At 40.4% G+C, this 26,375-nt stretch overlaps 1 protein-coding gene across 2 annotated transcripts in view; it reads right to left on the reverse strand.

Annotated features, from left to right (window-relative positions):
• CNTNAP5 (contactin associated protein family member 5) overlaps positions 1–26,375 on the reverse strand; it is an 881,675-nt gene that overhangs the window by 457,082 nt on the left and 398,218 nt on the right. For both annotated transcript variants that reach the window (XM_065881152.1, XM_065881151.1), the window contains exon 4: positions 18,150–18,297. In XM_065881152.1, coding sequence (XP_065737224.1) covers positions 18,150–18,297 — 148 coding nt within the window. The remainder of the gene's footprint in view (positions 1–18,149; positions 18,298–26,375) is intronic.

Consider the following 26,375-nt stretch of genomic DNA (forward strand, 5'->3'; position numbering starts at 1 on the left):
ATTTATCATAACAGGGAAGAACAAATCTGACTCCCTATTGGATCTGTTTCTTTTACCTTTGCATTCTATTGCTTTTGCTTTAAAAATGTTGCCTATAGGCTGAAATACACAGGATAGCCCCTATTCAAGACTCTGACCTGCAACGGTATAACACTTTCTCATTCATATAAAGATAAAAAGTCGCAGAATAGAGAATAGCACTTGTTTTGTTGGAGGTTTACAGGAACATCATGACCTGACCTATGCGGAGAGCTGCAAGAACAAAGGATTCCAACACCAAGAAGTTTCCAACAATCAACCACACCCCTCCCACACCTGGGCTTTAAAAATGCTTTGCTGAAACCCTGAGGAGAGTTTGGAAGTTGGGGGCACGAGCCACCCATTCTCCTTGCATGACCCTGCAATAAACTTTTCTCGGGTCCAAACTCTGATATTTCAGTTTGTTTGGCCTCACTGTGTGTTGAGCACATGAACTTACATTCTTACGTTCCGTAATACTATGAGGAATGCGCTGTTTTTATTATTGCTGTTTTACAAATAAGGACACTATGGCAAAAGGAGTACACAGTTTGCAAATGACTGAACTGGGAATCCAACCCATCGCATAGGACTTAGCCGTGTTTTGAGTGTGTTGAGCACCTTCCCAAGTGCCACTCCTCTCTGGTTGATCCTCTAACACCCAGCTCATCAGTCTAGTGCTGGGCCCTTTCCCTAACAGCTTCCTCCCATGAGTTAGTCTCCCACTAAGCACCCTGCCACTCCCTCAATAATTCACCTCCCGACCAGATTTTGATACTTGGTCGTTTCCAGCTCTCCAGCAGGACAGTGCATCCCTTGAGAAGAGGGTTTCAATGTGTATTAATCTCCTCATTAATTCAGAGCTGAGCACCTCCTGTGAAATGACTTAGTGGCCTAGTGCAGTACCTATGTCTGAGGGCGATGCTACCAATGGTCCTATGACTTCCTCTCCCATTACCCCCACCACCACCCTACAAGAGCCAGGTTGCCTATCCACACTCAAAGAGTTCATTTCTCTGGAGGCATGCACTCAGCCACTGGGGACACGATTCCTGAGTTATTCACAGATGCTCATGACAGCAGAGATGAGAGGCTCTCTTTAGAGAGCTCAGAAGGGTGGCAGCTTTCCTCTTAACACCACTGAAGGCCAATGAGAGAAACACTTTGCCAATCTAAGAGAACTCAGACAAATACCCTGGACCTTTGCAATATTAATTAAGTCACACGCAAAATTCATCAGCCATTTCACAGATGGAGAAACAGTGTAAAAAATGTGTTTAACAAGGATTAAAGTTTTCCCCCACTGAATACTCAGTAATTCCCCCAGACACAGGAGCTATTTGAAGTATTCAAATTCCAAACTTGGCTACAACAGATTTTAAATGATAGCAATAAGGAACCACATTTTTATAGTGTTGGTTTTAAGAAAAACAATTCTATCATATGCTGGGTTTTCCTCATTAGATATTATCATAACCCCTTTGTCCTGATCCTTTCCTTGGGTACTTAATTTGAAGCATGGTGTCTGGTTATGGAGATCCGCATCTTCAGTAATGTTTTACATGCATCTTGAAACAAGATTCTCTTTAACAATATGAAAAAGAAACAGGAAAAAAAATGAAGAAAGTGTTGCAAGGTGCATAAAGTTTAAAGAACGATCCTATTGGCAAAGGAGGAAGTGTGTGATCATCTCAGAATACAGTTTTAAGGGCACCAAGAAAATAACTAACAAAACTAAATATATCCTCTGCATTCTCTATCACAGCTTTTCTAAACCACTCGTACAGATTTCTTCCTTTGGATTAAGCATTCTCTGGGGAAAAAGAAACTAATTAACATATTTTTGCCTAATTTAAAGTTCTTCTTAACAGCCTTGGAGGTCCATATTGTTCCCCATTTGTAAAAAGGAGAAGCCAAAGCTCAGGAAGATTATGCACCTTGCCCAAAGGCATACACACAATAATGAGTTTTTTGACACTGAAGCCCTAAATGTTTCCTCATTAGAAAATGGGGGGGTTGGTGTGACGATTACATGAGATGAGCACCTCGTGGACAGGGAGACTGCATGCCTCTGTCCAGGGAGAATCAGGCATGACTGGGGAGTGTGTATATGAGTGTGTGTATAAGGAAGAAAATTCCCATTTAAGGAAAGATAATGTTGAATGGAAGCTTTCTTTTCCTTACAAGTTGATATTAATTTCCTTGTGGCCCCTGCTCTTTGCACTTGCTCTTATACTCACAGACCAAGTTCAATCAGAGCAGTAGCTCTCAACTTTAGGGTAGACATGCAATGCCTTCCCTGCCCTCATGACCTCCACTAAGCCCTATCCTGGTCGATTTCCACCCAGACATTCTCGTATTTGAGCCTTTATGGAGCCCCCTCCACATGGCATGGTCGGTGGTCAGCACAGGTGGACAGCAGTGAACTCAGTAGAGGTCCCTGGTCTCAAGGGCTAAGCTAGAGACAGCACCACACAATTACACAGTCCTGGGGAGAGATGAGCACTGGATGCTGGAGAAGCCCAAAGGAGGATGCCTAACCTCTCCAGGAGGATATAATGCAGCGCCTAAGTCCCGAGGGATGCGCGGAGGTTAGGCAGGTAAGGTGTGCAGAAAGGGTGTTGCCGGCAGAGAGAAGTAGCCTCCCGTTCCTGAAGATGAGATTTCAGATCCACAAGGAGTCTGACTTGTTGGACCAGTGATTCTAGAAGTGTGCTCTTTGCACCCTCGTTATCCCCAGGGAGCTGGTTAGAAGTACAGGATTTAGGACGTCACCACAGACCTAGAAATCAGAAACTCTGGACTTGGAACCCAGCCGTCTGCATGTGGTCAAGCCCTCTAGGTGATTCTGATACTCAATGAGGTTTGAGAACCTCTCTGGTAAAAGAAAGCCAGGTCAGTGGGGAGTCAGGAGGCTGGGGAGAGACTCAGGGGTTTGTAATGGAGGATCCTATCTGAGATGAATGGAGAAATAACTGTCAAAGTATTTAAAGTAGGGAAAGTGCGTAGCCAGTTTGGGTTTTGAGAAAATAACTCTGGATTTTAGAAAGTTCTTCCATATTATTTATTTGGTCAGCGCACATTCCAATCCTGGCTACCCAAACCTCTCCCTCTCAGTGGAATTACCTGATTTTGTTGTCTCCTGCCAAGGTGACAAAGCCCTAATGTGGCCTTTTGGGTGTTCACTTTTTCCTGCCCTTAATACATGGTGACCACGCATCAGAGTTCTTTTTTTTTTTTTTTTCCAAACATATAATGCCAGCCAGAACACAGCTGTTAGATATTTGCTTCCTGGAGTGGACCATTTCTCCCTCTTTCTCAAAATCGATTTTTAGAATCTCATTATAATGAACTCAATTTGTGGTTTGATAAGATGGTCACACATTGGCCGACTGCACTAGAATTTTGAGGTTAGGTAGATCATAAACCCAAGGAGTCTTCAGGATAAGGGCAGGTCCTCCAGCTCACAAACTTCTCCCTTTAGATCAAGATAAATCCAGCACACACTCTCTCCATCCCAGCAGTACTGAGAAATGTCAGTACTTGGCTGACTTCCCACTGGGCCCATAATTGCTGACCCAGCTGTCATAGCTTCTCGTCTGAGAAAGACAGAGTTCTGGAGGCATATTCTGTCATATCTGATGGATGTTGGTAGCTTGTCAACAAACTAGCTAAAAAAAGGGCTCCACTGAATAAAAGACTCCAAGCTTGAATCCCCAAGTGAGCTGAAAAAGGCTATCGTGTGTGTTTGTGACACGAAGTCTGTTTTCTCACAAGAAGGAAAGCTGGAGCTCTAAGTTGACAAGAGAAACCATCGATTCATCTTGAGAAAATCAGTGCCGCTCACTCTGGGGTTGTTTGCAGTAAACATGATTTTCAACACAATTACAGTGCAAAGCTTATCTCATGATACGTTATATAAGAAAAGTGATTATTATTCAGACCATACACTTGCACTGAACACTTGAGGGCTTTGGTTAGCAATCCACAGACCACAGAGGTTTCCACAGTCAACTCAAATTTACAGAGATTCTCCACCAACTCTGTGACTTTTCCAGGCCTTATCAGAGGCCCATGATAACCTCAGATGAACTGCGAAAACAATGTAAGTTTCCAAACTAACCATGACAACTCCTAAGAATAGCTTTTCTTACAGAATTTCTGATGTGTCTGTGCATGAGAGCAGTTCAGAAAAACAGAATAGGTCTTAAGAAGACAACATAAAGAACAGTCATAGTACAAAAAACAAAATCTAAACTCTAAATTTTAATCCTAACTTTAGCAGATAGACTTTTTGCTCTGACAGTCACATTTGCTTTCTTAAAACGTCTAGGTTTTTTGGCAATCTTATACTTGTAGACACCTCTTGTAATAGGGAAGAATAAATCTGACTCTATATTGGATCTGTTTCTTTTACTTTAAACTTTGTATTCTATTGCTTTTGCTACAAATGAATCACTAAAGAGATGCTACCTATAGCTTAAAGTATACATGATGGCCCATGTCCAGGAACTCAGCCTCCTGTGTCTGAGCTTAAGCTAAAATACATGTATTTAAGCTCACAGGAAACATCCTGACCAGGACCACTTGTGAATGGCTGCAGGAAGGAAGAAATTAACCCATCCCCTCTGGAGTCTGGCTGGAACTAGGAAATATGTGCAACAACTTACTGCCTTTTTGCTTTACCTCCTCACCTCCCCCTCTTAAAGAAACTAGCATCCAAACCTGGGCAAGATGGTTCTGTGGAACACTAGTCCACCATTTTCTTGGTCTGTTGTCTTATGGAATAAAGTTGCTGTTCCTTGTCCCAGCAGCTCATCTCTCTATTTATTGGCCTGTCGTGCAGTGAGCAGTACGAGCTTGGACTCAGTAACACTCTGAGCACACCTAAAATGTGCAGTTCCACCGAGCTCTTCACTAACTACAAGACGAAGCCAAATGAATGTATTTATTTTAGGGAATTCCCTAAAATAAATCTTTTAGTAGATAATTCTTTTAGTAGTAGAAATCTTTCCATTTGTTTATTCTCAAGTGCATTGGCAGTTATTGGGTATATTCTATACTCTTTTTGGTCACTGTGTTGAACCGTGAGATGCAAAACCATTGCGACATGGGCTGTCCCACTCAGGGACTCAGACACAATAACACTGACAAGGCAAATGAATCACTCTGCTGGTATAGGATGCAATAAATGGAAGTGTAATTATACCTACAACTTATTACCCAAAGAGGGGGCTTGGGAGAGTGAAAAGGGGAGCAGATAACAAAACTGAGATGACAAGCATGGACTAGAAAAATATGCAGCAGGCTGGGATGTATGGTCACCCCAAGGTGCAGACAGGTTAACAGAAGGTTTCAGCAGAGGGGTGGTAATGTTTCATGAATCCTGTTCACAAGTTCACAGAAGGAATGATCAAGGCAAAGGCTGCTACTGAGCAGCTCACCCTTGTGAAAAGAGCATAATTCAATTATGAACTGCTCCCTTGCTTCACATGGGCCTCAGTGATCTTCAGCCACAACACACTATGATAGAGAAGAACAAATCTGACTCCATATTAGGTCTATTTCTTTTATTTTAACCTTTGTATTCTATTGCTTTCGCTTCAAGTTAAGAATGTAGCATGTTGTCTACAGCCTGAAATATACAGGATAGCCCATTCTCAAGGCTCTGACCTTTAAGGGTGTAAAACTTTTCCATTCATATAGAGATAAAAGTTACAGGAGCATTGTGACCTGAGCTGCGTGGACGGCTGCGAGAACAAAGGATTCTGCACCACGAAGTTTGCACCAACCAATCACACCGCTTCCTCACCTTGCCTTTAAAGATGTTTTGCTGAAACCCTTTGGGCAGTTTGGGGGTTTTGAGGGGCATGAGCCACTTGTTCTCCTTGCATGGCCCTGCAATAAACTTTTCTCTGCTCCAAACTCTGACGTTTCAGTATTATTTGGACCCACTGTGCATTGAGCACACCAACTTGGGTTCAGTAACAACACAATTGCCCCCTGGATGTGTTCCCATAATGAGGCATTTAAATAAGTGTCAAAACGGGAGGAGAGCTACCATCGCCCCTCTGCCCCCGACTATTTGTTATTTTGTCTAAAATAAAAGATTTATCATGTTTTTACATTTAGGGGAAATTGAATGCTCTTTGTTAATGATTCTATCTGGGCAAAATCTACAGAACTTAGTGCCAGGAGGCCAGTGGGAGAATCACAGTAAATCACTCCAGTGACAATTTCAACAAGGAGTAAACATAAAACAAACTGTAGAAGGCAAGCCCTTGGCATTTGTGTGGGAACCCACTGCTGCATTAAGTGGTTGATCTAAGTATTAGGTCATTTTTCCGTTTATGTTTTCCTTTAAAATGATCACTGTTAGCATATGGGTCATGGAACTCAGAGGGATATAGCTGGTCAAATCACACCCTGGGCAGCAGGACATTAATTCATCAGGAAACTTGTTAGCTGTGGGTTTTCCCTTCATTTGTTAGCCTTACAAAAGACTTGGTTTCTTCAACTTCCACTACGACCATTTACTTGTCTGCTTTTCAAAGTTACTAAAAATCCTTGAGTTCCAAAAAAGCAGAGGTTGTGTTACTTATTTCTCTGTCTCCAAAGCTGAGCAGAGGGGGGAGGGGGGTTACTGAGTAATGTTTATTGTCTGTTGAAGGGATTTTAAGACTGAATCAATCAGTGACGCTGTTTAAGACAGATCAGAAAAGTTGACTTAAGGTAGCATACTGCAGTGTTTTGTATTTAACATGTTTTTATTACATATATATGTGTATTTGTCTCTTCACAGAAGAGATTGTTCAGTGATTCCTAGATGAATTAAGAGAAAGAAGAGTAGGGAGATCTCATTCTTTTTAATTCACTTATTTTTAAGAAATTTTCTGGGCCATCATTTCCTTATCTATAGAATGAAAGAGTTGCAATGAATGATAAAATGTTCTGATTTCCAAAGTGGGATTCAAGGCTTCCACAGGGGCCTCCAAGCCCTCAGGTCTGACTGCTGTCACCCCATACCTCCTCTTCCCCAGGGTTTGCATGCTATAAACTCAGCCTTGAGGTTCCCTGTGATATGGCCACATGGGTCTTGGCATGCCAAGGATGAAATATACGACTCTGTGGTCTCTACCATGTGTGATAAATGGCCCCAAACAATGAGACCAACAACAAAGAGGGCAGCTGAAGCTAGAATGACAAAGAGATTTACATGGGGAAAGAGAATATGACTTCAACTCTGAGCCTGATGAATTTTGCATGACACAATTTGGCAATAATTAACCAAATAGGAGCCAGTCTGTTTTGTGCGAAAAGAAGGTAACTGGAGATAGAAAATGATGGCTGTAATTTTTAATGAGGGAAGCCTGACAGATCATTATACCTTATCAGAATTTATATAATGCTTTTAAAATTGATTAGTGTTCCTTGTTTAAAAGAAATTCAAAAGAAGACCCCGGACAGAAGTCCATATAGCCCGAAGTCTCCAGATGGCCTGATGAAGGTGTTGGAACCTTTAGAAACCTGGTATGTAAAAATGTTTACCCCCTCCCTTTGAGGTACAGGTGGCTGTGTGGTCCTGAATAAGGAGGGAAAGGTAAAATAGGGAGAAGTTTGGTAACCAGCTTAATTATCAGATGAAGGTAATGAGGAACACAGCTAACACTCTGTGAATGCTTCTCACATGCCAAGCACTATTTTAAGTAATCTGCATATAGGAAATGATCACTACTCTTACCATTCCCTTCATCAAAAAAAGAAACTGTGTCCACAGAGGACCCAAGATTGTCCGAGATTATACAATCGGTGGGTGATAAAGCTAAGTTTATATCTCTGGTGGTTTAAGTGTAGAACCCATCTGTTTAATATTACCACAGCATACTGCCTTTAAACGTGTTTATGTGACACTGAAAATCCTTAAGATTAGCAATCACAGACATGAACATGATAGTGTTGCCTAAGATGAACTGACTCTCAGAGTTCGAAGAGGATTTTGCAACAAGAGTTTTAAAATTTGGCTCCATATAACACTTACCTAGGAACAGAAAAAAAAATGCTTATGCTGGGGCCCTTACAGTGATTATGATTTAGATGGAGTACGGTCAGAGTACGTATTTACAAATATATATCTCCAGGTGACTCTTATGTAGAGTTAGGCTTCAGAACACAAGTAAAAAATCAAGGAACTCCTGGACTGGGCAACAGCTAAACTTTGTCCCTTGACATCTTAACTACATGTGCTCAGGAATTGTAGGTTGCTCACTTTGGTCTTGTGAATAAAAAATATTATGGGTATTAGAAAATTGAATATGATACTTTCCCTCTAATAAAATTTCCCCATGTCATATGACTAAATACTTCCAGACATATAGTAGAAATCCCAAGGAGATACGAACAGTAAAGACTGTGCCACTTTGGGGAAGTTGTTCATTCAACATTTTAATTGATTTAATCGAAATGAGTCTTGTTCTGAGCTGAGAACTGGGTATCTAAGTAGGTATGGTCCTTAACCTTGTGGAGCTCATAAACCGGTAGGTGAGACAGGTAATTCACAATGAAATGCACATGTAAACAGCTATTAGATATCTATTTATCTGTCCACCTAATGTCTTTCTCCTTCTCCTTTTCTACATAGAGATAGAGATAGATATTCTATAGATAGATGATAGACAGATAGACAGATAGTGATTGCTATACACTGAATATTTGTATTCACCCAAAATTCATAAATAACTTGTTAAAACCTAATCCCCAACGAGATGGTATTTGGAGGAGGGATCTTTGGGAGGTGCTAGGTCATGAGGGTGGAACACTCATGAATAAGTTAGTGGCCTTATCAAAGAGGCCCTGGAGAGCTCCCTTGCCCCTTCTACCAGGTTAGGACTTAGTGAGAAATGACCATCTATGAACCAAGGAGTGAGCCCTCACCAGACACATCAGTTGCTGTGCCTTGATCTTGGATTTTCCAACCTCCAGAACTGTGAGAAATAGATTTATCTTGTTTATAAGCCACTCAGCCTATGGTGTTCTGTTAGAACAGCTCAAACAGATGCTTTGAAAGAAAAGAATGGTATGTCTTAAGATAGAAAAATAAGAGTGACCTTATTTAAATTGGGACTCAATGGGCATCTGTCTGAGAAGATGATTATAAAGCTGAGGCTTATTAAGAGATGAGCTGAAGAAGTCAGAGGGAGGGAGGAGCATTCCAGCTAGAAGGTCCTGAGATAGGTGAGAACATGACATCACAGAGGGCAGGACAGAGGCCAGTAGTGTCTGAGCCCAGAGAAGACAGGATATTGCTGGACAGTAAGGCCAGTGAAGTGGGCAGAGGCCAGGTCCTCCAGTTCTGTTCTTTTTTCACAGAACTTTGTTCCTAAGTGCAGGCAGAAGGCATCAAAAGGTTTCCAGCAGGAAGTGGTTCAGCTCTGTATTTCATGATGACCCTGCAGGCTGTCTCAGAGATAATGGACTAAAAGAAAAGAGGAGTGAGAAACTAGGTTGCTACGTTAAAAATTCAGATGATAGATGATGTAATTGAACTAAGCTAGTGACTGTGATGATGAAAAGAAATGGAAGTATTTGGGATGATTTTTGGATGTGATACTGATAGAACTTGCTGTTGAATTTACTGTGGGAAGTAAGGGAAAGGAAAGATTTCAAGAAAGATTCTCAGGTCTGGTTTGGGCAACTGGTGTATTTATTGAGATGAGAAAGACCACAAGAAGATGCTGAGTGTAGTCGGAGTTGATTAAGAGCTCCCTTTGGGATGTGTTCAATTTGAGCTGTTTATGACATGACCAAATTGAGACATCAATCAGGCAAATGAATACATATTTTTAGAGCTCAGAAGAAATATTTGACTCAGGATGCAAATTGCCTCATTTATCTAAAGTCACTTCACCTTTATAAAATTCAGCTTTCCTTTCTATATACCTAGGAGTAGTAATTCTTATCAACAAAGGTTCTTGTGAGCTTTGGCGTGTGTGTTGCACCACACTGTGCCTCGTAATTGACAGTGGGGGAGGGGGTGTTGATGGTGATGCTGGTGGCATTTCTAATGGCAATTGCTAATTTAATGATGAATAACTGACACCAATAGGGAAGATACTGGCTCTCTCTCCCAGGAAGAGTAGACATGAATTACAACTAAGAATGATCCTCCTCATTTTCCCATCTCTTCTTCTATCACAGTCTCTATAAAAGATGAGTTACTTCAGACAATTCTACATTGACATCTCCATTTCATGTGTGCATCTTTATATCACCAACTCAACAATGTAGCAGGACCTATGTCCTTTATTTGCTTGGTTCACCGGCATGAATGTGTTTGACCAAAGACTAATCACTCTGAAAATTGATCAGAGAGAGAAAACACTCATGGAAAACTTAAAAACCAGATGCCCTCGTTGACAATAGAGGTGACACTGGTGGAAAAATGGTAATGTAGGAGGTATTCGCTAATTCTTAGGAGAATATAACGTAGCAAGCTAGGCTGTGAGATATCCATCCATACATGGGAGACATGGCATAGCCAGAATGAACTTGACAGACAGCAAGAGGGCATAACTTGTTCAGAATAACTATCTATAAAGATGCGACAATTATCTTCTTGGTTTACCACGGAATTATTGATGTTTACTCCATGGAATTAGTAGTAATCATAAGAGGGGAAGACCTCATGTGTTTGGGTCTTTGTAGAATGCAGAGGCAGGTCACATCAATCCTACTCTTGAGCAGAGAGAGAGAATCAGAAAATGGCAGGAAATTGAGATGCCGAAGATTATGACAACAGAAGTGAAAGCAACAGCAAACAGAGATCTGAATCTGAGACGAGACGGGCTTTGCCTGGTAGAGAATATGATTAATGTTTCCCCAAAAGACCACTTATACTGGCAATACAAGAATGTCCTCTATGGATCTACACCTACATTAATACTAGCTGTCACTTACTAAGCACAGACTCTTTTCTAGATACTCTGCTCAAGGCTTGATACATCAAAACTCAAAAATGACATAGTCGTCTTTAAAATAATTACCACTCTCATTTATAGATGAGAAACAGAGGCTCAGAGAAGTCAAGAGTGTTTGCAGGAAGGTTCATCTTTTTAAGAGCAGACCATTTGTTCAAGTGTTCATATCTGAACACACAAAAGAAATCTGTTTCTCTGAACATCATTGTGACCATGGCAAAAAGATGGTCCTGGGGATGTGGAAGCAAAAGGAACCTTGGTAAAGTGGAACAGTCACCTTGACATTTATAAAAGGGAATGAAGGCAATCAAAGAAAAAATATTTTAAAAATATAAATACTTAGGGAAAATGGAGACATGCTTTTACTTCTAGAGATTTTAAAACGGAATATACCAGAATGGGTTTAGGAGGCTTCAAACACCTTCAATTTAGGAATTACAGTCATGATATCCTCAATTATTCAATGAGAGAAAAATGTGAGGTAGTAAAGAAACCATGTATAAGGAAGATTCTCATAAGCTCAAAATTTTCATTTCCTATAAAATATATAGAAAAGAGGACCCATTAAAAAGAGTATAAAACTGATGAATTGGGAGATTGGGATTGACATATGTACACTAATATGTATAAAATGGATAACTAATAAGAACCTGCTGTATAAAAAAATAAATAAAATATTTTTTTTAAAAAGAGTATATAATTTTTTTTTTTAATTACAATAAAAATTTTCGGAAATGAGTAAGGATGGTTAGGCTTTTGAGCCAAAACATTAAATATCCGGGGAGCATATAACAGTTGGCAGACACTGATCTAGGTCTCAGGTAGCAGAATTAGGACATGATTCCGTCATGCTCTATAAAGAGACTAGTTATTAGGCAAGGAAGCACCAGGTCATTTTAATTTGACAAGATAGGACCTAGAATTGAAGCTCATAAAATGAGGTCACATGATAGGGCCTGGGAGTCAGAAACCAGGTTACATTTGATCTGGGTGGTGAATGGCCATCAGGAGTCATCCCAGTGAAGGGGAACGAGGATATTTCAGAAAAAAGCAGCAGCTTAATCCAGTGAACCCATTTTTAGGTGTATATCCGGAGAAAACTATAATTCAAAAAGATACATGTACCCCAATGCTCATAGCAGCACTATCTACAATAGCCAGGACATGGGAGTCAAATAGGAAGAGACAGATGCCAAAAAATAAGTACACAATTAACTTATGAAATGCAATCATAAAGAATGTTCCAAAGGAAAAATACAGGACTTAAAGAAGTCTGGAAAAAGGTCTTATTTTCCTTAAAGCCCCAGAGCTTTGTATGATTCATAGTATATCTCAAGTGCTAAATGAATGTTGTTAACTAAATAAATAAATGATTGAATTAATGATTTCCAAAATGGTAGAACTTTGTCTTCAGAAATTATCAAACTATTAAATTTCTACCAGTCTTTACCAACACACTCAAATGGAATTTTGAGAAAAAGATTTATGAGGCAAAAGAAAAAAATCAGTTCCCTAGAAAGTACAGTGGGTGTATTAATGGTAAGTAATTTCAGAATAATAACATGGTGGCCTACGCTGAGACAGTGAGACTGACCTGATATATGTATCCATCCATTCCACAGATAGTTATTGAATGCCTATTTGTGTCTAAGGCATGCTGGCACTTAATAGGCAAGGTGCTTGCCCTCATGGCACTTACATTCTAGTGCAGGGACTCAGAAAGACAAACAATCAACAAGTCAGCCAGAACAAACAAACCAGATTCTGGTTTGTGGCAGGCACCAGGAAGAAAATAAAAGTGAGTCATATAACTGTGGGTTAATGGTTGGTGCACAGGAATCAGTGCAGGTCACTTTGAAGGCTGATCTGAGCAGATTTCTCTAAGAGGTGATATTAGAATTGAGAATCACATTGACTGAAGGAGATGACCATGTAAATCCTGGGAAAAACTCTTCTGTGCCTAAGAAACAGGAAAAACCTGTCATATGTCAGCAATAGGAAGAAAGCCTGCATGGACAGAAAAAAGTAAAAGGAAGCTAAAGAGGTAGGCAGGGTACACTCAAGGGATTTTACTTGCCAGTAAGAGCTTCAATTTTAAATGAAGTAGGCAGTGGAATGATATGATTTTCCTTCTTATTTATGAAGATCACTTTGGCTACTTTGGCATGAAAAACAGGTTTGTGGAGATACTGGCATGACCAGGATGGAGTCTATTTAAATGCTCCAGGTGAGGACTGACAGGTGCAGTTACTCAGGGAAGCAGGACCAGTGCATGGATTTAGAATGTGTTTTGAAAGAAGGAACTGGGAGGGCTACTATGAACCATAGATGCAGAGCGAGGAGTAGAGATTCTGGGAAAGGAGAAATCGAGGCTGCTTCCTAGGTTTCTATTCTAGCAAATGGCTGAATCATGCCATTTATTGAGATGGGAGATGTGGAAAAGCAAGTTGTTGAGAGAATGGTAATCCAGGGTTCTATTTATGCTGTAATAAACTTGAGATATTTATTAGATTTCCAAGTGGAGACAGCGAACTTATTGCATATATAATTCCAGGGGTCAGGCCAGGAGATACAGATGTGGAGGTGATCAGTATATGGATGGCATTTGAGTTCATGGAACCCTGTGAATTTAGCTGGGCACTGGTGGGGGCCGGGGGTGGATGGAAAGTAGAAGTCTTTGGAGAAAACCATAATTCAAAACAATGCATGCACCCCAGTGTTCATAGCAGCACTATTTGCAATAGCCAGGACATGGAAGCAAGCTAAGTGTCCATCAACAGATGAATAGATAAGGAAGATGTGGTGCATATACACAATGGAATACTACTCAGCCAATAAAAAGAATGAGATAATGACATTTGCAGCAACATGGATGGACCTAGAGATTATCATACTAAATGAGGTAAGCCAGACAGAGAAAGACAAATAACACATGATAACGCTTATATATGGGATTTTTTTCAAATGATGAAAATGAACTTATATATAAGACAGAAATAGACACACAGACATAGAAAAATACTTACGGTTGCCAAAGGGGAAAAGGGGGGAGGGATAAATTAGGAGTTTGTGATTAACAGATACACATGACTATATATAAAATAGATAACCAACAAGGACCTACTGATAGCACAAGGAACTATACGCAATACCTTGAGTAATAATCTATAAGGGAAAAGATTCTGAAAAATAACATACACACACACAAACTTGCACACGCATATATATATATTAATCACTTTGCTGTACACCTGAAACTAACACAACATTGTGAATCAACTAAACTTCAATAAAATTTTTAAAAAAGAAAGTAGAAGTCCTGAGACAGAGTCCTGAGAATGAACAGAGCAAGATAAAAGAGAAAGATGGTTTTTAAAAAATGGAAATATCTAATTGAACCAAATCCTACTGAGAGGTGAGTGAAATGAGAAAAGTGACCACTGGATTTTAGCTACGTGGAGGTCACTGTTGGACTTGACTAAGCTAGTTTCTGTAGAGCAGTCTGCATGAGTCAGGGTCGCCCCCAGAGGCATAGAACCAGCAGGTTCTGTACACAGGTCGATTCACTGCAAGGAACTGGCTTATGTGACTGTATGGGTTGGTGAGGCAAGTCTGAAATCCCCCATAAGGGAAGGCTGTCAGGAGGGGTGGGCTGGAAGCTCTCTGGCAGGAGGTGAAACTGTAGTCTCCAGGCAGGAATTCTTCTGCCTCCAAGGAAAAAATTCAGCTCTTATCTTAAAACCTCTCAACTGACTTCATCAGACCCACAGACTATCAAGCGTAATCTCCTTCACTTAAGGTCAAATGATGTAGATGTTAAAATAAGCCCATCACAGCAACACCAGGATTGGCATCTGGCTGAATCACTGGGACTAGAGCATCCCAAGTTAACACAGGAAACTGACCACCACATGTCTAAAGACTGATTGGAAACAGCTGAAGTGGGAAGGGAGTGGAGAAGTGGAAACAGTAACTAAAGACAACTTTTGGGGAGAAGCTATTCTGTGAGGAAGAGGGGAGAGGAGAAAGGTAGATAAAGAGAAGCATCAGGCTTTTGTAGTTGTTGTTTTGTTTTATGGCTTATGCAGGAAAGTTTTATGTTTATCAGAATGAACCAGTAAAAAAGGGGCATAAGATGATGTTGAAAGGGAATTTTTGATCCAGAAGACACACTGAGGTTTTGGTTTTATATACAACCTGAGAGAGAGGGATGTGTTCTTTTTTCCCAAAGGAAAAGCACAAAGACCAAGGACTAGTGATTGAAGATTATAGAGTACCAGCTGGAAGATCATCCCAGAAAAGGGTGTTCTGTGTCCAACAGCTTCCCAAGGGGGTTAACTTCCCATCACTCACAATGTTTACCTGAAGGTAATTCATCTCCTTAGAGGATGCACTTATTAGATGCAGAACTTTCCTGGAGAGGATTCCATGTAGGACAAAGCTACCTCAATGTCAGGAGCCCTTTGCTTGGTCAAGATCTGGGCTTTAGCAGACCTGAGAACCTTTTGTGTGTGTGTGTGTGTGTGTGTGTGTGTGTGTGTGTGTTATGCAGGCCTCTCACTGTTATGGCCTCTCCCGTTGCAGAGCACAGGCTCCGGACATGCAGGCTCAGTGGCCATGGCTCATGGGCCCAGCCGTTCTGTGGCATGTGGGATCTTCCCGGACCGGGGCATGAACCCGTGTCTCCTGCATCGGCAGGCAGACTCTCAACCACTGCGCCACCAGGGAAGCCCGACCTTTTAATCTTGTAGAAAATTTTGCATATTACAGTAGGCACTTTTCTTAAATGATGGTTCCTCACTGTCATCAGATTCTCAAGGGGGTCCATTATCAGAAAAATCTAAACATGTTGCTCAAAGGTCTCTCTCTACCCTACAGTCTATTATTTAACTTGACACTATGAGTCTTTCTGTGCAAGCATGCAGAGCTATGGGCATTGAAAACAAGGACAACTGCCAGGACAGAGAAAACAAATGTAGGAGGACATGTTAAAGAGAAATAGGATTATCACACCAAAATAGATGGCTGAAGTAATAATATAAATACACTTATTATTTCAGCATGAATGCTTCATGTTGTACCTAAAAATAAACCTCCTAGTGTAATAGGGAAGAACAAATCTGACTCCATATTAGATCTGTTTCTTTTAACCTTTGTATTCTATTGCTTTTGCTTCAAGTTAAGAATGTTGTCTCTAGCCTGAAATATTCAGCACAGCCCATTCTCAATGTTCTGACCTTTAAGGGAATAACACTTTTCCACTCTTTTAAAGATAAAAAGTTGCAGAACAGAGAATAATATTTGTCTTGTTGGAGGTTTACAGGAACATCATGACGTGAACTATGTGGACAGGTACAAGAACAAAGGATTCTGACACCAAGAAATCTGCAACAACCAGCCACGCCCCTCCCTCATCTTGCCTTTAAAAATGCTTTACTGAAACCCTTTGAGGAGTTTCGGGAGTTTTTTGGGCACAAGCCACCTGTTCTTCTTGCTCGGCCCTGCAATAAACTTTTCTCTGCTCCAAACTCCAATGTTTCTGTTTGTTTGGCCGCACTGTGCATTGGGCACAGGAACTTGCATTCGGTAACGTTAGTAGTGACAACTGTTATCAAGAGAAGAGGTAGCATGGGAATCTGGCTGCCCCACAGATCCTGGGTTAGGAAGCACACACGCCCTTGCCTTGTAGATGGCTATGCTTTTGGATAGAAGGGCTGGAGTGCAAGGCAGTCTCTCCTTGGTCTAGTGGTTTGTTGGAGCATCTGTTCTAAAACACATTCTTTCTGAAAGTACTTGTTCAAGATAAAGACAACCTTTTCACAGGTCATTCTCCTCTGTGCAGGACTTTATTTTTAGTAGAGACTCTATGTCCATAGTTTTCCTGAGGCGCTTGCTAACGCTCAGCTTTCTGGGTCCCTCTCCCCAGAAATCACAATCCAGTGTGTATGGGACAGGACTCAGGAAGTGCATTTTTAAGGAGCACTCAGTTGATCCTGATGTAAGCCTCCAGTAGATCACACTATGGAAAACAGTACAAGTGTATAACACATTAGGCACTCCTGTAACCATAAACAGGGATCTCTTGGACTAATTTATATTAAAGTGGTAGTAATCAAATTTGTTCATTCATGAGGGGTCATTGGGTTTTAGCATTATAAGCAGGAGACGTCCCTGCTAAGACAGAAAAACAATTTATTATGATGCAATTTTCGATTTCAATATAAAACCTGCAGAGAAGAGTTATAGGGATGGGAAACTTCCCTGCATAATTTTATTCTAGAGTGATTGCCAGTGCTAACGGTGTTTACAAGCTTCCTTGTCTGCAGGATGGAGCTCTACTTTTAAAATCAGCCAGAACAACTCACAGAGGGATGGAGGGCCTGCATAATTTTAAGACAGAAGCATTTCTTGTGTTACCCTGGGTTGAAATGTTTCTTCTCTTTCCCTTCTAGAACAAGGAAGGGGAGAGTTTTATAATACTTCACCGCACTTCTAGGAAAGAACTAAACTTAAATTATTTTAGTATTGCAAAGGCAAATGGTATCTCAAACTCCAAGAGCTCTTCATTTTGAACATTTTGTTTTGATAAACCCATAGCATCTTCTCACCACCAAGTTACTTCATCCCTAAATAACCTAAGAACTAGTAGATTTTGCTCTCTGCCCCACAGAAAACAAAGCAGTCAGGCTAGGGTGCAGCTGTGACTACAAAGGATATGAGATGACACTGTTACTGAAGCTTAAGGCCAACCTTTAAAATAAGTACCATCTCTGAAAACAACAATCTACTGATGTTATGTGTCATCATTCCAAGGCAAGTGAAAAGGCTTTCTAACTCTTACTGACTGGGGATTCAAAGCCACCGACTTTGTCTCTGACCTTTAACTCAATGGATTTTGAATCACTCCTTCTGTATTAGGGGGTATAGCATCACTCTTAAACATTGTGGTTAATGAAATAAATCTTGTACAGATTAAAAAAAAAAGAGTTTTTCTACCTCTGGGTTGAATTTCACAGTTTCAAATATGCATAAGTCATCAAAGTGTAGAAATAACTTTAAAACGATTGAGATTGCATTCTCAATGTCAGTAACCGTGATACAGCTTGGGTCATGTCACTCGCCAACACACACGTGTTGATAATCCATGTGGGTACTTACTATAGGAGCATCCATAGACCTCAACCCTCATGCCGATCTTTCCACTTGGATTCCACTCCAGGGGCACAAAGCGAACGAACCGGGCTCTCACAGAGTGCAGTAACTTGTGGTGCATCACGCTGTCAGCGTTCATGTTTCCTGCAAAGGTCTGTGGGGAGAAAAGGAGGCCAGGTGAGGTCTGCGACACCACGGCAGCACCTTCACGCGAGCTCAAGGGCCATATGTGGAAACCCACCTATGTCGCTCCATAAACTTTTAGAGAATATCTTCAACTTCTCAGATCTTACAAATGAAATCTGACTCTGGTGAAAATTCTGCATTATGTCCTATACAGTATTTTTTTTTTTCAGAGATACTGTACATTATTCTTTAAGAAACTCCCTCCTCCACATTCTATAAATAAGTCAATCTTAGTAAGTCATAAGACATGACATCTAAAAGCTATACGAAGTAAATAACACAGTGAAGTTCTGATACTCTTAATGTTCATAATCACTGCAGTATGGAAGCTAACTGAAAAATCTCCTCTTAGAAGGAGAGGCTTTCACAGAAGTAATTGTTACCATTAACTGAAGCCAGTCAGTACACTAAGCACTTTCCATTATCATTATTACTGTTTTACAGATTAAAAAGAAATCTGAAGCCTAGAGATAGAGAAAGGAGGAGGAAAAAAAAATCTTCAAATCATCTAATTGGTTAGTAATTAGTCTATGATTCAATTCCAAAGTTGTCTTATTCCAAAGCCTATGGTTTTTCTACAGTCACACACTTTTCAACTATTCCGTTGTTAATTGCTCCATGAGGGAGAACAGGAGGCTCTGATTTTTATGTAATTTATATTCACATTTCCTTGTGAAGTTTAAGCAAAGGCATACACAGCATGGGAGATTATTTGGCACACGAAAATTATGCCTCCTAGTCTTCATTTGGATGAATGATTTCTGGAGTAGAACTTTTTCTGCAGATGGAATCCAAAATCTCAAACATAATCTTTTTTTCCCCCCACTGAGGTAAAATATGCATAAAATAAAATTTACCATTTTAACCATTTTAAAGTATATAGTTCAGTGGTATAAAGTACATTCACATTATTGTGCAACCATCACCACTATCCATCCCCAGAACTTTCTCATCAGCCCAACTGTACCTAATCTTTAAGGTAGGATGTGAGTTGGCACATTGATTTGCCTGCTTCATTATGAATGAGCTATCATCTACCTTCTTTTCTGACTCAAATATTCACAGATAAAACCTGCATGCTAATGTCATATCAATACCAAACAATAAAAAGAAGATCCATTGGTTTCTCAAATGGCCAAAGAGAACAGCAAGTAAAGGATGTATGTATGGAATGGAATCCATTTCAATGATCCAGACCTCAACCTTGATTGTCTCCTCATAACATCTGTGAATCTAGGGTACTTTGAACAATCTGACATTTCTGCTGGACACAACACACCCACTGGCTAATAACTCTGATATTCTTCAATTAATAAAATCACTGTTATATATAACATGGTGGCTTATGAAGAAGGGAGAAGCTCACTTTCTACTTTGCACCAGAACTCTGGTGCAAGAGAAGGACTTGGAGGAGAAGAATTCCTTGAGATTCAAATCCAACATTCTTGTCTGTAGATTTGTCAAAGGTTTGGACGTTGTCTTAATCCAGAAAAGAATGGCTCCATTTAGCAGGTTTATCTTCCACATGTCCTGTTCCAATTTTAGCAACATGTGAAGATATAAAACCTCCTCAATCCCTTGCCCACCTAGGAAGGCCTCTTCCCTGTAGAGTGTAGCTCTTTTCAAAGTGTACTTCTTTGAAATATGAGTTTGGGGTGTGGCCAGAAGTTCTGGTAGTTTTTCACTCTTTTAGACACACTGAAGGTATTTCATGTTTTTCTAACTTGGGAGACTTCTGTTCAGTTCTCTGGATTCCCTGTTAATTGTGCTTGCTACCACCCACTCCCCAAGCATATAAAGGCCCTGTGTTTGCCGCATCACTTATAGAAACTGAATTTTAAACAGGCCTTTATTCACACTGAGGGTAATGGGGGCACCTGTCTTGGGTTCTATGTGATTTGTAGACTGAATATATCTTAAATTGATATTGAAATCCTGATTGCATAATTCTAGATAAAAAGGTTTATTTTTGGAGCTGGAAATCCTTTGTAGGATTTCTTAACTCAGGTTCTGTGTGCTCTGAAGAGGAAATCCTGGATTTTCATCCAAAGGGGCAGCAACCTGGCGTGACTTTGTAACACTGGACAAATGACTTATTCTTTCTGACTCTATCTTTCAATCTTGCAATCTCAACATCTCACAGTCTCAAAGTCATACTATTCCAGAGTCATGTTATTTGCAGTTTTGTAGTCTCATAAGCTCACATTCAAGCAAACCCAAGGTCTCAAAGTTACGAGATTTCAAAGTGTGCGATGCATGGTCCCAGAGCCCTCCTGGAGCTAGTAGCCTAAAATCACCTCCGAAACACATAAAGCTAGAAGAAGATTGAATTTAAAGGAAGCTGAAATGAAACTCTCACCAGGTTCATCAGTTTATCTTCCTACAACATCAAAGACAATCATTACTTAGCAATGCAAGAAGTTGTAGTCCAGAATGAAAAGCAAAGACAGACCTTACTCTCCAGACGCTTGGATCCCAAGGCCCTGCTAGATGCACTAAAGCTACCACCAACTCAAAGCCAGCTCAACTGCCGAAGACAACAACTGAACAACAGTGTGAATGACAGATGACTTCTCATGGGAACAATGGAGACCAACAAATGCTAAAAGTAGGAAACTCTCAACCTAGCACTCTACATCCAGCAAAAATGGCTTTCAAATTTGAAGGAAAAATAAGCACTGTTTCACTGAAACAAAAGCTGTGATAATTTATTACCTACAGACCTCCACTGTTAAGAATTGCTAAATAGGACTTCCCTGGTGGTGCGGTGATTAAGAATCTGCCTGCCAATGCAGGGGACACGGGTTCGAGCCATGATCCAGGAAGATCCCACATCTTAGCCGCAGAGCAGCTAAGCCTGTATGCCACAACTACTGAGGCTGTGCTCTAGAGCCTGCATGCCACAACTACTGAGCCTGAGCACTTAGAGCCCGGTGCTCTGCAACAAGAGAAGACATTGCAGTGAGAAGCCTCTGCATCACAACAAAGAGTAGTCCCCGCTCACCACAACTAGAGAAAGCCCATGTGCAGCAACAAAGACCCAACATAGCTAAAAAATAAATAAAATAAAATAAATAAATAAAGAATTGCTAAATAAGTCTACAGTCTAAAGAAACTGGTTCCAGATGGAACATTCGTGTACAAGAAGGGATGAAGAGTGAGCAAAGTTGTAAATAGGTGGCTAAATATAAGACTATTTTTCTTTCTTTTCTTAAACACTTTAAATGTCAATACATAGTTTAAAGGGAAAATAATAGTATATTGTGATGTTGATAGCAAATGTAGAAGTAAACGTATGTCAATAAAACCACAAAGGATGGAATGTAGGCCAAACAGAACTATACAATTATAATTACATATAATTATATATAACTGTAAGGCCCTTACAATTATGTATAATTGCAAGGCCCTAAGGTTATATATAAAATGGTATAATGTCAACTTGAAGTAAATTTCAATGTCAAAGATGCATAAAAATAAACCAAAGAGGTATAGCCACAAAGCTAATAAAAGAGAGTATGGAACACTAAAATACAATAACAACAGCAGAAACACCAATCTTCATTTAAGACGAAATGAGACAGAAAATGAGAAAAGAATAAATACAGAGGCAAAAAGGAAAAAGGAAATTTCAAGATAGTGAGCTTAAAAGTTTCCCAATTGATAATTCATTAAAACAAAACTGAGGGGCACTTTCAAGACGGCAGAGAACTAAGACATGGAGATCACCTTCCTCCCCACAAATACAAACTACATCTACATGTGAAATAACTCCTACAGAACACCTACTGAACACTGGCAGAACACCTCAGACTTCCCAAAAGGCAAGAAACTCTCCACGTACCTGGGTAGGGCAAAAGAAAAAAGAAAAAACGAGACAAAAGAATAGGGATGGTACCTGCATCTCTGGGAGGGAGCTGTGAAGGAGGAAAAGTTTCCACACACTAGGAAGCCCTTTCCCTGGAGGAGATGGGGGGTGGCAGGGGGGAAGCTTAGGAGCCATGGAGGACAGCACAGCCACAGGGGTGCGGAGGGCAAAGCAGAGAGATTCCCGTACAGAGGATCAGTGCCAACCAGCACTCAACAGCCCAAGAGGCTTGTCTGCTCTCCCACCGGGGTGGGTGGGGGCTGGAAACTGAGGCTTGGGCTATGGAGGTTGGATCCCACGGAGAGGACTGGGGTTGGCTGCATGAACACAGCTTGAAGGGGGCTAGTGCGCCACAGCTAGCCGGGAGGGAGTCTGGGAAAAAGTCTGGACCTGCCTAAGAGGCAAGAGGACCTTATTTCAGGGTGCACGAGGAGAGGAGATTCAGAGTATCACCTAAACAAGCACCAGAGATGGGCACTAGCCACAGCTATCAGTGCAGACACCAGAGACGGGCATTAAACACTAAGGCTGTTGCTGCAGCCACCGAGAAGCCTGTGTGCAAGCACAGGTCACTATCCACACCTCCCCTCCTGGGAGCCTGTGTAGCCCACAACTGCCAGGGTCCCATGATCCAGGGACAACTTCCCTGGGAGAACACACGGCTCGGCTCAGGCTGTTGCAACATCAGGCCAGCCTCTGCCACTGCAGGCTTGCCCCACATTTGGTATCCCTCCCTCCCCCTGGCCTGAGTGAGCCAGAGCCTCCTAATCGGCTGGTACTTTAACCCCGTCCTGTGTGAGCGAAGAACAGATGCCCTCAGGCGACCTACACGCAGAGGCTGGGACAAATCCAAAGCTGAACCCCAGGAGCTGTGTGAGCAAAGAAGAGAAAGGGAAATCTCACCCAGCAGCCCCAGGAGCAGCAGATTAAATCTCCACAATCAACCTGATGTACCTGCATCTGTGGAAAACATGAATAGACAACGAATCATCCCAAATTGAGGAGGTGGACATTGGGAGCAACTGTAGACTTGGGGTTTGCTTTCTGCATCTAATTTGTTTCTGGTTTTATGTTTATCTTAGTTTAGGATTTATAGCTTATTATCACTGGTAGATTTGTTTATTGATTTGATTGCTCTCTTCCTTTTTAAAATTTATATATATATATATATTATTTTTCCTTTTTCTCTTTTTGTGTGTATGTGTATGTTTCTTTGCATGACTTCGTCTGTATAACTTTGCTTTTGCCATTTGTCCTAAGGTTCTGACTGTCCATTTTTGTTTGTTGGACTTTTGTTTGTTTGTTTTTAGTATAGTTTTTAGCAGTTTATCATTGGTGGATTTGTTTTTAGGTTTCGTTGCTCTCTTCTTTCTTTCCCTTTTTTTATTATTTTCAAGTTTTGGTTTTTAATAATTTTTTTCTTTTTAATTATTTTATTTTATTTATTTATTTTTCTTTCTTTCTTTTTCTCCCTTTTCTTCTGAGCCATGTGGCTGACAGGGTCTTGGTGCTCTGGCTGGGTGTCATGCCTTAGCCTCTGAGGTGTGACAGCCAAGGTCAGGACATTGGATCCCCAGAGAACTCCCAGCACCATGTAATACCAAAAGGCAAAAGCTCTCCCAGAGATCTCCATCTAAACGCTAATACCCAGCTCCACTCAAGGACCAGCAAGCTACAGTGCTGGCCACCCCATGCCAAACAACTAGCAAGACAGGAACAGAACCCCACCCATTAGCAGAGAGGCTGCCTAAAATCATAATAAGTCCACAGACACCCCAAAACACCACCGGATGTGGTCCTGCCCACCAGAAAGACAAGATCCAGCCTCATCCACCAGAACACAGGCACCAATCCCCTCCACCAGGAAGCCTACCCAACACACTGAACCAACCTTACCCACTGGGAGCAGACACCAAAAACAACAGGAACTATGAACCCACAGCCTGCGAAACAGAGACCCCAAACACAGTAAGTTAAGCAAAATGAGAAGACAGAGAAATATGCAGCAGAAGAAGGAGCAAGGTAAAAACCCACCAGACCTAACAAGTGAAGAGGAAATAGGCAGTGTACCTGAAAAAGAATTCAGAGTAATTATAGTAAAGATGATCCAAAATCTTGGAAATAGAATGGAGAAAATACAAGAAACATTTAACAAGGACCTAGAAGAATGAAAGCGCAAATAAACAATGATGAACAACACAATAAATGAAATTAAAAATTCTCTAGAAGGAAACAACAGCAGAATAACTGAGTCAGAAAAACGGATAAGTGACCTGGAAGATAAAATAGTGGAAATAACTACTGCAGAGCAGAATAAAGAAAAAAGAATGAAAAGAATTGAAGACAATATCAGAGACCTCTGGGACAACATAAAATGCACCAACATTGGAATTATAGGGGTCCAGAAGAAAAGAGAAAGGAAAAGGGACTGAGAAAATATTTGAAGAGATTATAGTTGAAAATTTCCCTAATATGGGAAAGAAAATAGTCAAGTCCAGGAAGTACAGAGAGTCCCATACAGGATAAATCCAAGGAGAAACAGGCCAAGACACATATTAATCAAACTATCAAAAATTAAATACAAAGAAAAATATTAAAAGCAGCAAGGGAAAAGCAACAATTAACATACAAAGGGCTCCCCATAAGGTTAACAGCTGATCTTTCAGCAGAAACTCTGCAAGTCAGAAGAGAGTGGCAGGACATATTTAAAGTGATTAAAGGGAAAATCCTACAAGCAAGATTACTCTACTCAGCAAGGATCTCACTGAGATTCGATGGAGAAATTAAAATCTTTACAGATAAGCAAAAGCTAAGAGAATTCAGCACCACCAAACCAGCTCTACAACAAATGCTAAAGGAAATTCTTTAGGCAGGATACACAAGAGAAGGAAAAGACTTACAATAACAAACCCAACACAATTAAGAAAATGGTAATAGGAACATACATATCAATAACTACCTTAAATACATATGGATTAAATGCTCCAACCAAAAGACATAGACTGGCTGAATGGATACAAAGAGAAGACACATACATATTCAGTCTACAAGAGACCCACTTCAGACCTAGGGACACATACAGACTGAAAGTGAGGGGATGGAAAAAGATATTCTATGCAAATGGAAATCAAAAGAAAGCTGGAGTAGCAATTCTCATAACAGAAAAAATAGACTTTAAAATAAAGACTATTACAAGAGACAAAGAAGGACAGTACATAATGATCAAGGGATCAATCCAAGAAGAAGATATAACAATTGTAAATATGCACCCAACATAGGAGCACCTCAATACATAAGGCAAAGGCTAACAGCCATAAAAGAGGAAATCAACACAATCATAGTAGGGGACTTTAACACCCCACTTTCACCAATGGACAGATCATCCAAAATGAAAATAAATAAGGAAACACAAGCTTTAAATGATACATTAAACAAGAAGGACTTAACTGATATTTATAGGATATTCCATCCCCAAACAGCAGATTACACTTTCTTCTCAAGTGCTCATGGAACATTCTCCAGGATAGATCATATCTTGGGTCACAAATCAAGCTTTGGTAAATATAAGAAAATTGAAATTGTACCAAGTATCTTTTCTGACCACAATGCTATGAGAATAGATATCAATTACAGAAAAAATCTGTAAAGAATACAAACACATGAAGGCCAAACAATACACTACTAAATAACCAAGAGATCACTGAAGAAATCAAAGAAGAAATAAAAAAATACCTAGTGATAAATGACAATGAAAACACAACGACCCAAAACCTATGGGATGCAGCAAAAGCCATTCTAAGAGGGACATTTATAGCAATACAATCCTACATCAAGAAACAAGAAACATCTCAAATAAACAACCTAACCTTACACCTAAAGCAATTAGAGAAAGAAGAACAAAAATAACCCAAAGTTAGCAGAAGGAAAGAAATCATAAAGATCAGATCAGAAATAAATGAGAAAGAAATGAAGGAAATGATAGCAAAGTTCAGTAAAACTAAAAGCTGGTTCTTGGAGAAGATACACAAAATGGATAAACCATTAGCCAGACTCATGAAGAAAAAAAGGGAGATGGTTCTGAAGAACCTAGGGGCAGGACAGGAATAAATACGCAGACACAGAGAGTGGAGCTGAGGACACATGGAGGGGGAAGGGTAAGCTGGGACAAAGTAAGAGAG

This window comes from Phocoena phocoena, chromosome 7 (assembly GCF_963924675.1).
Source record: "Phocoena phocoena chromosome 7, mPhoPho1.1, whole genome shotgun sequence".
Classification (NCBI taxonomy): Eukaryota; Metazoa; Chordata; class Mammalia; order Artiodactyla; family Phocoenidae; genus Phocoena; species Phocoena phocoena.